Source organism: Fundulus heteroclitus, chromosome 18 (genome assembly GCF_011125445.2).
Source record: "Fundulus heteroclitus isolate FHET01 chromosome 18, MU-UCD_Fhet_4.1, whole genome shotgun sequence".
In the NCBI taxonomy this organism is placed as follows: domain Eukaryota; kingdom Metazoa; phylum Chordata; class Actinopteri; order Cyprinodontiformes; family Fundulidae; genus Fundulus; species Fundulus heteroclitus.
This window is the reverse complement of record NC_046378.1, coordinates 39,028,199-39,042,396: the sequence shown is the minus strand read 5'-3', so window position 1 is coordinate 39,042,396 and position 14,198 is coordinate 39,028,199. Positions and strand designations below refer to the sequence as shown.

General features: G+C 39.5%; 1 protein-coding gene across 2 annotated transcripts in view; it reads left to right on the top strand.

Annotated features, from left to right (window-relative positions):
* The window catches only part of myo7aa (myosin VIIAa), a 70,047-nt gene extending 55,849 nt beyond the window's left edge, over positions 1-14,198 (top strand). The window contains exons 43-51 of one of the 2 annotated variants that reach the window (XM_036149536.1): positions 2,564-2,672; positions 2,754-2,867; positions 4,932-5,019; positions 7,027-7,133; positions 7,237-7,422; positions 7,967-8,083; positions 10,441-10,524; positions 10,669-10,788; positions 13,467-14,198. In XM_036149536.1, the coding sequence (XP_036005429.1) occupies positions 2,564-2,672; positions 2,754-2,867; positions 4,932-5,019; positions 7,027-7,133; positions 7,237-7,422; positions 7,967-8,083; positions 10,441-10,524; positions 10,669-10,788; positions 13,467-13,559 (1,018 nt within the window). In that variant the 3' untranslated portion in view covers positions 13,560-14,198. The remainder of the gene's footprint in view (positions 1-2,563; positions 2,673-2,753; positions 2,868-4,931; positions 5,020-7,026; positions 7,134-7,236; positions 7,423-7,966; positions 8,084-10,440; positions 10,525-10,668; positions 10,789-13,466) is intronic. The other variant, XM_036149537.1, reaches the window with a different exon arrangement.

The following is a 14,198-nucleotide window of genomic DNA, read 5'->3' as shown; positions in this document are numbered from 1 at the left end:
GAATTTTAAACTGATAAAAATAACAGATTTTCTGTGGTGTTTTAATTATCTTCAGATACGATGTTCAATTCAATTAAATTTATATAGCGCCAATTCATGAAGCATGTCATCTCAGGGCACTTTACAAAGTCATATTCAATCAGATTATACAGATTGGTCAAACAATTTCCTATATAAGGGAACCAGTTGATTGCATCAAAGTCTCTCCAAGCAGCATTCACTCCTCCTGAAAGAGCGTAGAGCCACAGTGGACAGTCGTCTGCATTGTTGATGGCTTTGCAGCAATCCCTCATACTGAGCATGCATGAAGCGACAGTGGAGAGGAAAACTCCCCTTTAACAGGGAGGAGAACCTCCAGCAGAACCAGAACCAGGCTCAGTGTGAACGCTCATCTGCCTCCACCCACTGGGGCTTAGAGAAGACAGAGCAGAGACACAGAAAGCACAGAAGCTCACATTGACCCAGGAGTACTTTCTATGTTAGATGGTAATAGAGGATGATCTGCCTCCCCTGATGATGTCACAGCTAACAGAACACCAGACCAGGTGTACCTTCTATGAAGAGAAAAATGACAGAGAACAAAAAGTTAGAAGCTGAAATAACAACAAACAATGCAGATTGGAGAGCAGTAGGAGAACTCAGCAGAGTGAGAAAAATAGACCCTGATGTCCTCCAGCAGCCTAAGCCTATAGCAGCATAACTATAGAGGTAGCTCAGGGTAACATGAGCCACTCTGACTAGAAGCTTTGTCACAAAGGAAAGTTCTAAGCCTAGTAATGTTGATTTACAAAGTGTGATTACACCTTTTTTTACTGAAATAAAAATTAGTTTCCACACTATTATTAATTATTAAAGAAGAAGAAGCCAAGTAGGTATGGGCTGGTATGAAATTCTGATAGTATGATAACCTTAAGCAAAAGTATCACAACACCATGATTACAGAGCTAAATTGCATTATTTTGAAATGTCTGAATTAAAAAAGAAAAAAGTTTCTATTGAACTGTTTATTTTATTTAGAACATGGAACAGAAGAAATATGTATTTAAAATAACTTATCATTATATATTATAATTATTATAAAAAGTTGCATGCACAAAGAAGCAACGGAAATTAAGAGTATGAGCGAGTGTACGCTAAAGTTACGGAAGCATTTAGTACTTTAATTACACCACGGTCTGGGTGAATACTCGATTCTGATTGGCTGCAGGATGTCCGTTAAAAACGGCGCCTATAAAAAAAAGTTCTGGTCAAATAGCCTGATTGCTCTAAATTATCTCGCTGGCTCACACGTTTGCCGCTAACGGAAAGACGGCTGACAATGGTTACGGTGGCAATGAGTCACAACAAGAGATTCTGCCGCTTCTTGTGAACAGTTGATGAGTTTAACAGTGGAGGGAAAAAAACGTGAAAGAATTAATAATTGATTTGGTATTTATTTATTTCGTATGTGACCGTGGTTTAAGCAGGATAATGCCCTTCGAGGTTTATCAGAAATTAATGGACTTCATGCCTCCGACTCGTCGGGAGTCGTCCCTTTAGCTGGACATACACTGTACGATATTTTCAATCGTGGTACTCGGATACAACTCAAACTGTACGATGAAACCGCAGAATTTAAAAGTTCACAGCTCATATCTGTTCTGTAAGGCCTGACGCTCTGATGTGATCTGACTGCTCATACTGTACGTCTAAAACGTCGGACTCATCCCCGTAGAGAGATGGCGCTACTCGGACTCGTCTATCCGGAAGCCAAACGTAAACAGTAGAAGAAGAAAAAGGCGGAAGTGTCGATGCTCTCTGTTAAACATGAGGCTCACTAGAACGAAACACGCTGCCTTGGCATTTCTACGAGTTTCTCCTCCGTAGTTTGACTCCATGTCACACGTACCGCTGCCATGATTCTCTCCTCTCCTATGGTTTTCCTCTGAGAAGAAGAAGAAGAATTCCCTTGTTTGCACATGCTCAGTGCGCGAGGTTGGATGAAATCGGCTCATAGCTCTGCTTCACCAGCAGGAGGCGCTCACCATCACCTCAGGAGGGCCGACTGAATGTCAGACATGTTTAATTTTCATCCGACCGTCTGATTCCTGATGGGGAGGAGGTGGTGAGAGGCTGATCGCCCCTCGTTACGCCCTGGAAACGTACCATGCAGCTGAAACTTGGCCCGATCCAAGAAATTCTCGCACGACTGAAGAATCGGCCCAAAAAGGACAAAAATAATCGTACATTGTATGCCCGGCTTTACTTAAATAAACAATCCAACTACTCCAATACGCTCTGGCAGACAAGCTGGGACCAGCAGCACAATCACTAAGCTGTCCGCCTCAGTCAAACCTATTGTAGGGACTATTATCCCGTCTGGCCTAGAAACTCCTTAGGGTTCCCCAGACTGAGCTGCAGGATGTCTGTGGAGAGCGATATCTAGGATTAAACTTTTCACATGCTGGACTTCATCTTTGTTTGAAGAAATTGTTGTTGCAGAATCTGTTTTTGTGCACTTTAGGTTAGACTGAAATAATTTTAGAACCCGAGTAACACCGGATGACTTTCTTTGTTCTGGTAGCAGCAATGGATCCAGGAAATATCCCCCTCATCTGGTGGAAGTGGAGGCCATTCAGCATAAAACGACCCAAATCTTTCACAAAGTTTACTTTCCTGATGATACGGATGAGGTGAGACCCGTAAACTCGAGCGTATGAACCTCAGCTCATGGGAAAGGTAATTTTTACGACAGACATGTTAAATGTTTGCAGGCGTTTGAGGTGGAGTCCAGCACCAAGGCGAAGGATTTCTGCCAGAACATTTCCACCAGACTGCTCCTCAAATCTTCTGAGGGATTCAGCCTTTTTGTGAAGATCTCAGACAAGGTCAGAGATCATGAATTTCTGTCCCAGACTTTCAGGAGCAAAAAAATAGGTAAAGTTTTCTTGAAATTAGCGTATTTATACTTTATTTGAGCAGGTAAATAAAAGAATCTGCCAATGGAATAAGATTTTTGCACTTAAAATAGGAAGAACATCACCTTTTTTCAAGTGAATTTTATCTAATTGTCTTATTTTAGGGGTAGAAATACTAATTTCATTGGCAGATAATCTTATTTACCTGCTCAAATCAAGGACAAAGGCACTAATTTCGAGATTTTTTATTTTATTTTTAGTTCTGTTTTTGCAGTGCAGACTGAAAAAATGTTTAAGTGGAAATTATTCATACAGAATTTCATGTTTTTTTTTAATCCATCTAATAAATGTTTGGCCTTTAAAAGTTGCTTATTTAATGACTAATCTCCCTTTACTTTAGTTTCTGATTTTTATATATATATATATATATATATATATATATATATATATATATATATATATATATATATATATATATATATATATATATATATATATATATAATCATCCTTATTTATATCTAAACCCTTCTATAAATTACTGTTGGAGAAAATTCATGTTTAACCTGTTAGATGTTGCCATTTCTTTCCTAAAGCTGTTCTAGTCAAACTTAAAATGGTAAAACTTGCCCATCTCAAGCTGTATATTATTGTCAAATTTATTGTTATCAAAATACAAAATCCTGCATTATTAATTTTAAAAACAGCGTTCCTCATCTACAGCTCTCAAAACGCCACTATTACAGTTGAACCGTTTCTTTTTCTCAGACGTAATGATGGCAGCATCTTGTACTGCTTTGGTCGTGGCTCTAAATCTTACGTCGCACAGTGAGGCAGGTTTTAAGACGACCGTTTTTAGTGTCTTGTGACCACAGGTGACCGGCGATCAATATTTGACAGTGTCAGATATGTGAAAAATCTCCCAGTGTGGCTCCACAGGTTAAGAATGGTGTTGCCCTGCAAATAAAATAAATTAATCCGTTTTGAATTTGTGGATCAGTTCTGTCCTGTTCGCTCCGATCAAACAAGGAGCATCTTCTGCTGTGTGCATGTTGGGCTGCTCGCCATCCACAGACCGCTCACAGCTTTCATTATTGTTCTTTTATTGCAGACGCCTAGACCAAGATCAATAAATAGTTGGGACCCCAATGCATATTTTCTTCCTGTTGGATTTTCTTTATTGTTAAATTTATTTTATGTATGTATGTATGCAAACTTTTATGCGCTGAACTGGGACAATTTACTGAATATATTTTATTATTATTTATGAAGGACATTGACATTTGATTAAACTGATTCATCCAAAGAGAAGTATTTAATACCTTGACTATTTTTGTTAACTTTATTTGATTTGTCAAATTTTGTTTTATGAATATACAAATAATAAACCAAAAGTAAAATGTGTATTTCAGTTTTTGGAGAACAGATATTTAATTTCATATTTTTGTGTTATTTATATTTTGATGCTTTGCTTTTGTAATTTAAGTTCTTAGTTTATTGCTTTAGGTAAAGGGGGCAGACAACATAAAATTATTCTCCTTTCTGCTCCCTTTCATTCAGGACTTTAGAATGTTTGTTTTTATATTTAATTGTTTTCTTTGAACACAATGAATTAAATAAAAATTCAAAATGAAATAAAATGTGGCTTGGTTTTGGAAGGATTTGGGACTGAAGGAGCGTGCGACTGAACAGATTTTGATTTATATTAAATCCAGTCGGTGCTTATTTTCATAAATAAGCGATTTTGTTATAGAAGGTGGTCCTACAATCTGAACAGGTCATAAGACACACGCACTCAGATCTTTTTTCTCTGCTCTCAGATTTTTATTCTTCATTTAGGATAAAAATGTTAACTTTCCACACAAAGCCAACAAACCAAGTCTCACTGTCTTCTTCAGGGTGTTTTGTTTTTCTCACTTGGTTGACTTCAAAAAATGGCAAACTATCAAGGTTCTGCCTCATAAAGTACTAAATGTTATATTAAAATCTCTCTATGTTTAAAAAAAGTGTGATAATTGTCATCGTTAACTTGCAGGTCATTAGCGTTCCAGAGGGAGATTTCTTCTTTGACTTTGTCCGACATTTAACCGACTGGATCAAGAAATCTCGACCAGCTAAAGATGGTTTGTACCTGCATCTGTTGAAGGCTTGCAAATAATTTATTTATGTTCGGTTGCTTCAAGTCTTGGTATTGAGAGATAAATTACATTAAAATGTCTTTTCTTTCATGTTTTTATACATAATGGTTGACTCAAAAAAAATTGTAATTGAAACCAATATTTTTTTTTTTTTTTTCAAAGCCCGTGTGTAAGAGTTACACTTTTGTGTAATGCAATATAAAAAAAAACCTTGCAGGTTAACGCTGTTTCCAACATAACGGCATAAATAAACTTCACTGTTGAATTAACTAACCTGTCCAGCAGAAAGCTGCAACCTCCACAACGGTTTTGAATCCCCGCTCCCTCGTGAATTATCTCCACCTGGTAATAATAGCTGCACCAATATAGACTCTCGTTTTCTCCCAGTTATTACTACTTTTTCTTTCCTTGGTTACTTTCTCTTCCCTTTCGGTGAGCAAAGAGTATGGATGGTCCTCCATTTCAACAGAAAATGGCAAATACAAAGATCTACGGTCGTCTTTGCTTGTTAATACGCTTCCTCCACTGAAAACACTTCTTCGTGTAGGAGACAGTAAAAAAATGTACGGTTGACAAGTTTGTCCCCTTTCGGCTTCTGAAATCAGAAATGGAGACACAACATGGCGCCCCCCGGTGGGCGCACCGATACTTATCTGTTTGTAAACTACTGATTCTGAGTTATGAGAATGCTTTCATTTTTATGGGAGGTTATTAGACTTTTGACTTTGATTTTTGCTAATCAAAAGCCAAATTAGGTACACACTGTCCCTTTAACAAAGCTGTTACATTTAGAGGGTTCAGTTAAATATTATTTGCCATCCATTTTAAGGAAGTGCAGATTCAGTTTACTTTGCCCACATATTTATATCATTTATAGAAAATTAATTGAACATAAGTTCTAATTATGCGTTATTCCAATCGTAATAATTGAAGGTTTGCTGTAATACTGTGGCGTTGGTCCTACATCCTTTGTTCTGATTAGCAGATGTTTAACACGAGACTTTAGAGGCCTGTTTACACTACACTTTTTTTAACCGAGCCGAGACCAGTCCGAGCTCGGTAACCGAGTGTAAACGGTCAGCAGACTGAACCGGACCGCGCTAACTGCAGACCAGTTCCTGAGCAGGTCTCAGCCTGGTTTTTTTTCTGGCCCGGTTTTCTGATAAAGAGCGCATGAGCAGACCGCGACATCTCCTTACAGTCAGCTGACTGCGTTTTTTTCCGGCGTGTCTGGCTGCACGTCCTGATTCACACTCCATTCAGACAAATTTCAGACATTCATAATAATACTAGCTTCCTTACCGTGCCACACGGTTTCCAGAGATGATTCTGCTTAGCAATGTGATGAACCTCAGTGTCTGTTGTTGTTTCCTGCGTCTGTAAATCCTTATTAGACGTTCATTTGTCTTATCCACGTCCCAAAAGCCGACTCTGTCTAACCATAACATCCTGAATGTTACGGGTGCCGCTATTTTGATTTGCTCGGTCCCGCTTTCAATTCCAGAGAGCGGTAGTACTGCAGATCGTCACTAGGAGGCGAGGAGCAACCAAGGAACCGAGATAACCGAGATAACTCTTGTGTGTAAACGGCCGTTTTTATCCCTGTTAACTGATCCAAGCTCGGACTGGTCTCGGCATGGCTCGGTTTTTAGGTGTAGTGTAAACGGGCCTTAGGTGTGCGTCTAAGATTACCTGCTTTAGCGACGGGTTCTTATTCAGAGGCAAATGTTCTGGGCCGTCATACAGACCGATCTGAGGGTCCGGTTGGGATTCAATTTCTTTGACAAGACACAACTAGTACTTTAAGCCCACATCTTTTTTCTTGCCCAGTTTGATGTGACATATCTACAAAGGTTAATATATTCTAATTATAAGGCAGCAGGAAACTTTATTAATAAAATTCTCTAAAAAGTTACGACCATCACCATTTATCTGGGAATCAAAACCAGCTTGAAGACTCATTAATTGACCTTCTTCACTGAAACACGGCAGGAATCATCCCATCGTTGACGTATCAGGTGTTCTTCATGAAGAAGCTGTGGACTAGCACGGTTCCTGGGAAAGACTCGTTTGCTGATTCTATTTTCCACTACTACCAGGTCAGTATTTAACTGACAAGCCTTGATTTATTTATTTTTTTCTCATCATAACCAGTGCAGCATATTCAATGAAAACTCCTTGCTGCTGCTGCTTTCCTTTCAGGAGCTGCCTAAGTATTTGCGTGGCTACCACAAGTGTTCCCGGGAGGAGGTTTTTCATCTCGCCGCGCTTATCTATCGTGTCAAGTTTGAGGAGGATAAATCCAACTTTTCTTCAATTCCCAAGATGCTCCGCGAGCTGGTTCCCCAGGACCTCATCCGCCAGATGTCACCAGACGACTGGAAGAGGGTAAGAACACTAAAATAAAACCGCTGCTTTGGGTCTAGCGTGATATCACTGAATATAATGTTATTAAAGGGGACATATTGTGCTTTGAAGATCTTCCTTTCCACATTTAAATCATTCAGTTGTGGTGTTTAAAGTGGAACTGTAACGCTTTGGTCTGAATTCCTGGTTAATTTACCCCCATGTTCCCCATTTTTACCCCTGCTCTTAAGTGTGTCTGACAGCAACTCGTTTTGGTGCCGTCTCTTTAAATCTAAAGGAGGCCCCGCCCCCCTCCAGGTTGTTCCATTCCACCCCGTTCGGCCATTTTTGTAGAGCGGTGTAATATACTGGGAGGGTAACCGAATATTTTCATTATCCACTTCTAGCTTTAACTTTTGCACTTGATCCTTTAGGTTTGGACTAAAGGAAAATAAATTCACCTTTTCTGCTCTCCCAGAGACTCCACATACACAACATTTATTTAAGGGCTAAAAAAGTGGGTTTTGCCCAATATGTCCCCTTTAAGGTAACAACTAAGATTCATTGAGATAACTTCTGGTTACAGTCTGTGATTGCATACTTCAACAAGCAACCTGGGAAATCGAGGGAAGAAGCTAAACTCATGTTCCTCAAGATCATCTATAAATGGCCGACCTTTGGCTCCGCCTTCTTTGAAGTTAAGGTAAAAACGGCAAAGTCGCTTTCTATCTTATTTCCTTTCAGTTCTGGTGCCATGACTTGGTGTTTTTTTTTTTTTTTTGGTGGTCCATGGAGACGTGTGCCTCTCTGAACCAAGTCTCAAGTTTTACCTCCTGGGTTTTTAATTTTGTTTTAAATAATCGGCAGATTTCCACAGATGAAACGACAAAATAAAAATAAATTTGCTTCCATTTTGATGAAGCTAGAGTCATGGTAAAAGTAATTTCCTTCCTCTGGATAAACTATTACACCCTGTGTTACAGTAGCTTCTAGAACCACCTTAAGCTGCAATGAATCCTAATGTTTTTGCCTTTCTCAAATCGCTGTGGAGGAATTACAGCCTGCTTTTCTTTATAACTTTGCCTTATTGACCGCATTACCCAGTTGGGCTAAGCTTCGACTGTCAGACAAATGACCTCACGTCTGTCTCCCAAATATGTTCAGATACAGCAGGGTTCATGGTCGACACAATGACTTGTGCAATTACACGCTGTTTTAAGTTATTTAATGTTTAATAAATGACTCTCTGTTAGGTATTGGCCGGTGAATATCAGCTCAAACAGCTGATATCAGGACAAAAGAATGATTCAAGCACTGGCGTTCTTTTAACAGCAAACTATGCTCACATGTAGAATAATGAGTGATCATCAGAATGATTCAGTGAAACCTGGTTCACTGCAGATCTAAGTTAGAGAACCAAAGTTGATCATAAAAAAATACGGAATGAGGTTAAATTAGCTCAGGGATGGACAGCATTTACATAAAATGCTGTTTTATTGTTGCATACATGAACGGTAGAAACGCAACAAAAGTTTCACGGCCCTCGTAATCACTCAGTGCTGATGAATAATAATAATATTAATAATAATAATAATAATAATAATAATAATAATAATAATAATAATAATAATAATAATAAAATAAAAAAAACTTGTAATTATATGTTTGACCGATAGAGGGCGCGCCGTACCCAAACAATAGCGGGCACGGGCCACTTTGAAACAGCGAGGAAGAAAGTCAAGAGCCCTGGCCCCTAGCAGTGTTATAAAGGGAAAACTTGACCGAGAAAGTCACATTTTTCAGACAAAATGGGAAGAAGTACGGAGCCCTCTAGGGGACATGGGGATGTTTTTTCTTTTGTGTTACCTTGCAATACTTTTGCGTTCCGTCGCAAAGGTTTTTGTGTTTCTTCGAGGTACGGCTGATTTATTTGTTGTTGTCTCTTGTCATTCACACACAACAGTAAACCGTGAGAGCCGACGTGAGTTTTGAAACTGCAAAGCTTTGTCTTAAGCGGAAGATCAAACGTGCAGCACCGCGTTCACAGACCAGTGTGATGCATTTGTGAGCATCATAAAGCTATGGTGCATTCAGGAGCATGGGACATTAGATTTTTCAGAATAAAAAGCTAGCAGATGTGCATAATCAAAAAATAACGGAAATACAATTATAGAGCATTCAGTATTGTAAGAAAGCCCACACTGTTTCTGGATAAATACATTACTGTATGAGTTAAGTTCTATTCTGTTTTATGCCTCTTTCCTTGTAAATCTGAAATGTCCCATGCTCATGCTACTTCTACTACTTTGAAGTGACCTAAAATCATTTAAAAATTGATGGGCAGCAACTATTGGTTTATTAATACTAAAGCCCTGTTTGCAAGTTTCTAGGTAAAAATGGAAACTTTTGTTGCGTTTCTACCGTTCATGTATGCAACAATAAAACAGCATTTTATGTAAATGCTGTCAGTAGAAAGCAAGAAGTGTTTGTCTGCGTGCGTGTTGAGTTTAAAAGAACATGCTGCCCACTAGTGGCATCGCAGTGAAATTGCAGTTTTAGCATTTCTGCTAGTGTTGTGGAGACGGAGATCACAATAAATACATTGTCACTTAGGGCCTTTTCTGTTTTTGTTAACACATCTAAGTCGTTGCTGGTTGTTTTTCTGTTTTTGCCTCATTACCTGCAGCAAGGGTGTAATTAGTTTTCTGCACAACTGTGTCTTTTGAGCATCAGTCTTTGAAAACTGGTTAGCAGTAGCGTTCTTCAGCAGGGTTCCTACGTCTTCCTACACAGAACCAGAACCTGCAGCTGCTTTAGACGTCTGATTTCTTCTGAACTACAGGGAACCCATGTTTGGATGCTGTCTGTGAAGTTTCTTTCCTACTTGCATGTAGAATAGATGTGTGAAAAACATGCAATCAGGACAAAATCAATTTAAAACGTATAATTAAACCTCAGAGGAATAAAATATCTGTATTGTTTGATCATTTCTATGTTAAACAAGAAGAGGGTTTTAGATTTTTTTTACACCGTATACTTACATGATGATTTTCTCTTTAGCAAACCACAGAGCCGAACTACCCAGAGATTCTGCTGATCGCCATCAACAAGCACGGAGTCAGTCTGATCGACCCAAAGACGAAGGTTCGTCTTGCAGTTATTTATCGTCCTCAGATGAGGAGCTTCAGGAGGCCTGACTCCTGATCTTTATCTCCAAAGTTAAATTTTTAAACCTCTCAGCAGGGGAAGCATAAAGGTCATCCGTTTTATCTCTGTGTATCTTTGCAGGACATCTTGACCACCCATCCTTTCACCAAGATCTCCAACTGGAGCAGCGGGAACACCTACTTCCACATCACCATAGGAAACCTGGTCCGAGGAAGCAAGCTGCTGTGTGAGACCTCGCTGGTAGGCGGCAGCATTAATGTTTCAGTAGCGACTCCGTCAGCATTCAGCATTTAAGACTGTAAATGCTGCAAAAACGGCCTCCGCTGCATCAATCAGCTGAGATAATAGGACATTCCTCAAATGACGTCAAGTTATTAAATTTAGACACATGTGTCACGGCCATCTTGTGGTCGTACAAGCAGAGCGGTAACGCTTGAATAGTTTAGACCAGGGGTGTCAAACTCATTCTGGTTGAGGGGCCGCATACAGCTTAATCTGATCTCAAGAGGGCCACACGAGTTAACTCATTGCAAGATTAAATAGAACTAATAAATGTGGACTTGTTGTTGATTTTTATGTTAAGTTAATTTCACTTTTACACAATATATTATGAATAATCTCAGCGTTTTTAAGAAAAGTATGTGCAATTTCAACAATACTTTTACTCAGTTAAACATTTACTTGTGCATTATGCATAAGAACTGATCACAGTGATTATACAATGTTGAAAAACATTTATTCACATTTTATGGAACTTAAAAACACTGTCCTGCATGATAAAATACATCAAACATATAAAAATTAAGAAATGATTTGAATTTTTCCACACCTGAAGCTTAATCTGTTAATTAAAACACAGCGCCCCTCGTGGACAATATAGGAACTGCATATTTTCAATTAAACGAAGTACATGTTTTTTTCAATAATTGTTTTATCATTCTCTTCCTTTTATCTTGATTTTTGCTTATTGAAGCTGGTGGTTAGCTGGATTACCTGTCAGGGACACTTCATAGACACACACACATGATTACACTAAAAGACAAGGGCACACACACACTGCCTCTACTGTACTTCCTTCCCTTACTTTGCTGCTTTCTGTTTTAGCTGTAGCATCAAAGGTCAGATCAGAGACCTCAAGCTGTAGCTTTCTTAGATTTTTTCTGAATGTTTGTTAATGTATGAAATAGTTCTAGTCTAGGATTTATTGAGCTTATTCCTTTGTCTGTCTGTCTGACGTTTATTTGACTTTTTCTCAGCAGCTTTAAAACTTCATATAATCCATGAGGGGTTGTTCATGTGAGCTTCAGTGTTGCATTTAATCTGATCATTAACAGCGACTTTGGGCTTGTTTCTGAACGTCCAGTTGCTTTTTTTGGGCTTTGCTTTTTTTCAACAGAACACTTTTTTCTGGTTATCATGCTATGCAACAAGAGCTAATAATAGCCCCCCCCCCCCCAATTCTCCTTGACAACTATTTTATGAGCAGGAAAGGTCCTGGTGTGTGTAAATACCTGCTAAATACGTGCATTTGTGATGATTAGGAGCAGTGTCTGTATTAGTGTGGTGGTTTGTGTGTGAAGGTGAGATGGGTTGATTGAATTTGCAATTTAGAAAAGAAGCTGTTTAAGTCTATTTCTGCAATCAGAACCAAAATCACTTTAATAATCCCAGAGGGAAATTGTTGTTTCACTACAATCGCCATAACAAACAAACATCACAAACATTTCAGGTGGAGACGATTAACTGAGGCCTTGCTGCCAAGGTCACCACACGGTGCCCACATGGGAACACAAAAAAAGGAAGGTGTGAGGGGAAAAAACACATAACTCATACTTTATCCTATAACAGGATACAGTTTGAGATATCAAAAAACCTCTTACACAAAAATCACAAATAGGACGAGACACATTTAGCAGAAGGTAAACATTTGAGACTAGTCGTGTGTAAATTCATCAGTTTATATGAGCATCAGTTTTGTGTGTCTGTTTGGGTGAAAGTGTTTATATTTCTGTGAACGCTCTCCGGAGGCCATTGTCCTTGACAATCAGCCGGCCAACGGTTCAGAAAGCATCCGCAGGTGTCAGCGGGGAAGGGGGATAGCCGGGAAGCGTTTCTGAGCATTAACAATCCAGGAGTAGAGATAGGGAGGGCAAATATGTTATTTGTTATGAGGGCAAGCTGCACTGCCTTTCCTATCAGCTTTAAGTCTTTTGCTGGCTCCAAATGGTGAAATCCAATTTTCCAAATTGTTGGGCTCTATTTTAATTAATACATAGGCCTGTAGTAATACATATTTTTCTCAGTATCAGCTGTAATTCTACGAAGATTCAGCAGGTTTCTTCTTCGGGTTGTAAGAGAGGAGAGGACAGCCTCCCCTACCTTTCTATTAATACCGCTTTCTTTCTGCTCACTGAGCTCTCTACATTTCCACCAACATTTCAGCTGTTATACGCTGGGTTTCTACATTGAAGCAGGCTCAAATGAAGCTCCTGGGAAGTCGTCATATTCCAAAATTATTAGTATTGCAGTTGCTGCCAATGTAATTTGCACTCTTCCTGTCTGACCAGCCGTGAAACCGGACGTCATTTGAGAAACGTCCTGTTGGGTTCACGCCTGCATCTTAGTCACTGTTAGAGATGCTAGCTGTGGATTTAAAGAAAATTATCTCCTGCTGGTTCTTTGATCCACACACAACCAAATTAATTACAGAATTATCTTCATGCTCCTAGAAAAATGTTCTTGATGCTGTTTATAGACCTAAAATGCTGGCAGCTCTTCATGTTTTTCCGTTTCTGATCTGTTAATCACCGATCAGGTGTAAATTGGCTGACTCGGTTCTCTGGCTGATTGGTTAATTGGAGCATCTCTGGTCATCTTAGCGTAAACCAGACTTAAATCAACGGCGTGTGTGTTTGCAGGGTTACAAGATGGACGACCTGTTGACCTCCTACATCAGTCAGATGCTCACCAACATGAACAAGCAGCGCTCTGGGCGGGGCCACAGTAAGTGAACGTCTTATTGGCAGGAGGCCACTGAGCTCATCCGCCTGCTGCGCCCCATTGGTCAACACTGCAGCTGGGGGCGGAGCTTCGCGCACCAGCTGTGGTGGATGAGCCGCAGTCCTTCTGCGTATTCGGCGGGATCCAACCTCAGCGAGGAGAGTCCGCCCCCGAGCAGCGAGGACCCCGGCGAAGGACCCAGTAACCGCTACCAGTGTAGCTATGATGATGATGAAGATGAGCCGTCCAGTGAGGATGACTATCTCTGACACCTGCCCACCCCCCCTTCTGTATTTTACGGTTTAGTAGCTCCTTTACATCACTGTGAGTCCAGGTCACCTGTTAACACTCACCTTAAATACAGACAGTAAAATAAAACAGGTGAGACACAGTTGTGGGTTTCCTCCCCTGTGAAAGTTTAATTTCTATGTTTTAACACTAGAGCCACCAGAGGGCGACAGTAAAGTGACATGTTTAACATTTAGAGGCTTATTGTACATTTTAAGTGAAATTAAACTAAATAGTTATGTGGCAATTTATTTTACATCAGATTACTTTCAGGCTCTTGTTTTAGATTGAATGCATACATGAAAATTAACAATGTGCAACATTAACAAAAAACGACAACACAGAAGTATGTTTTATCCACT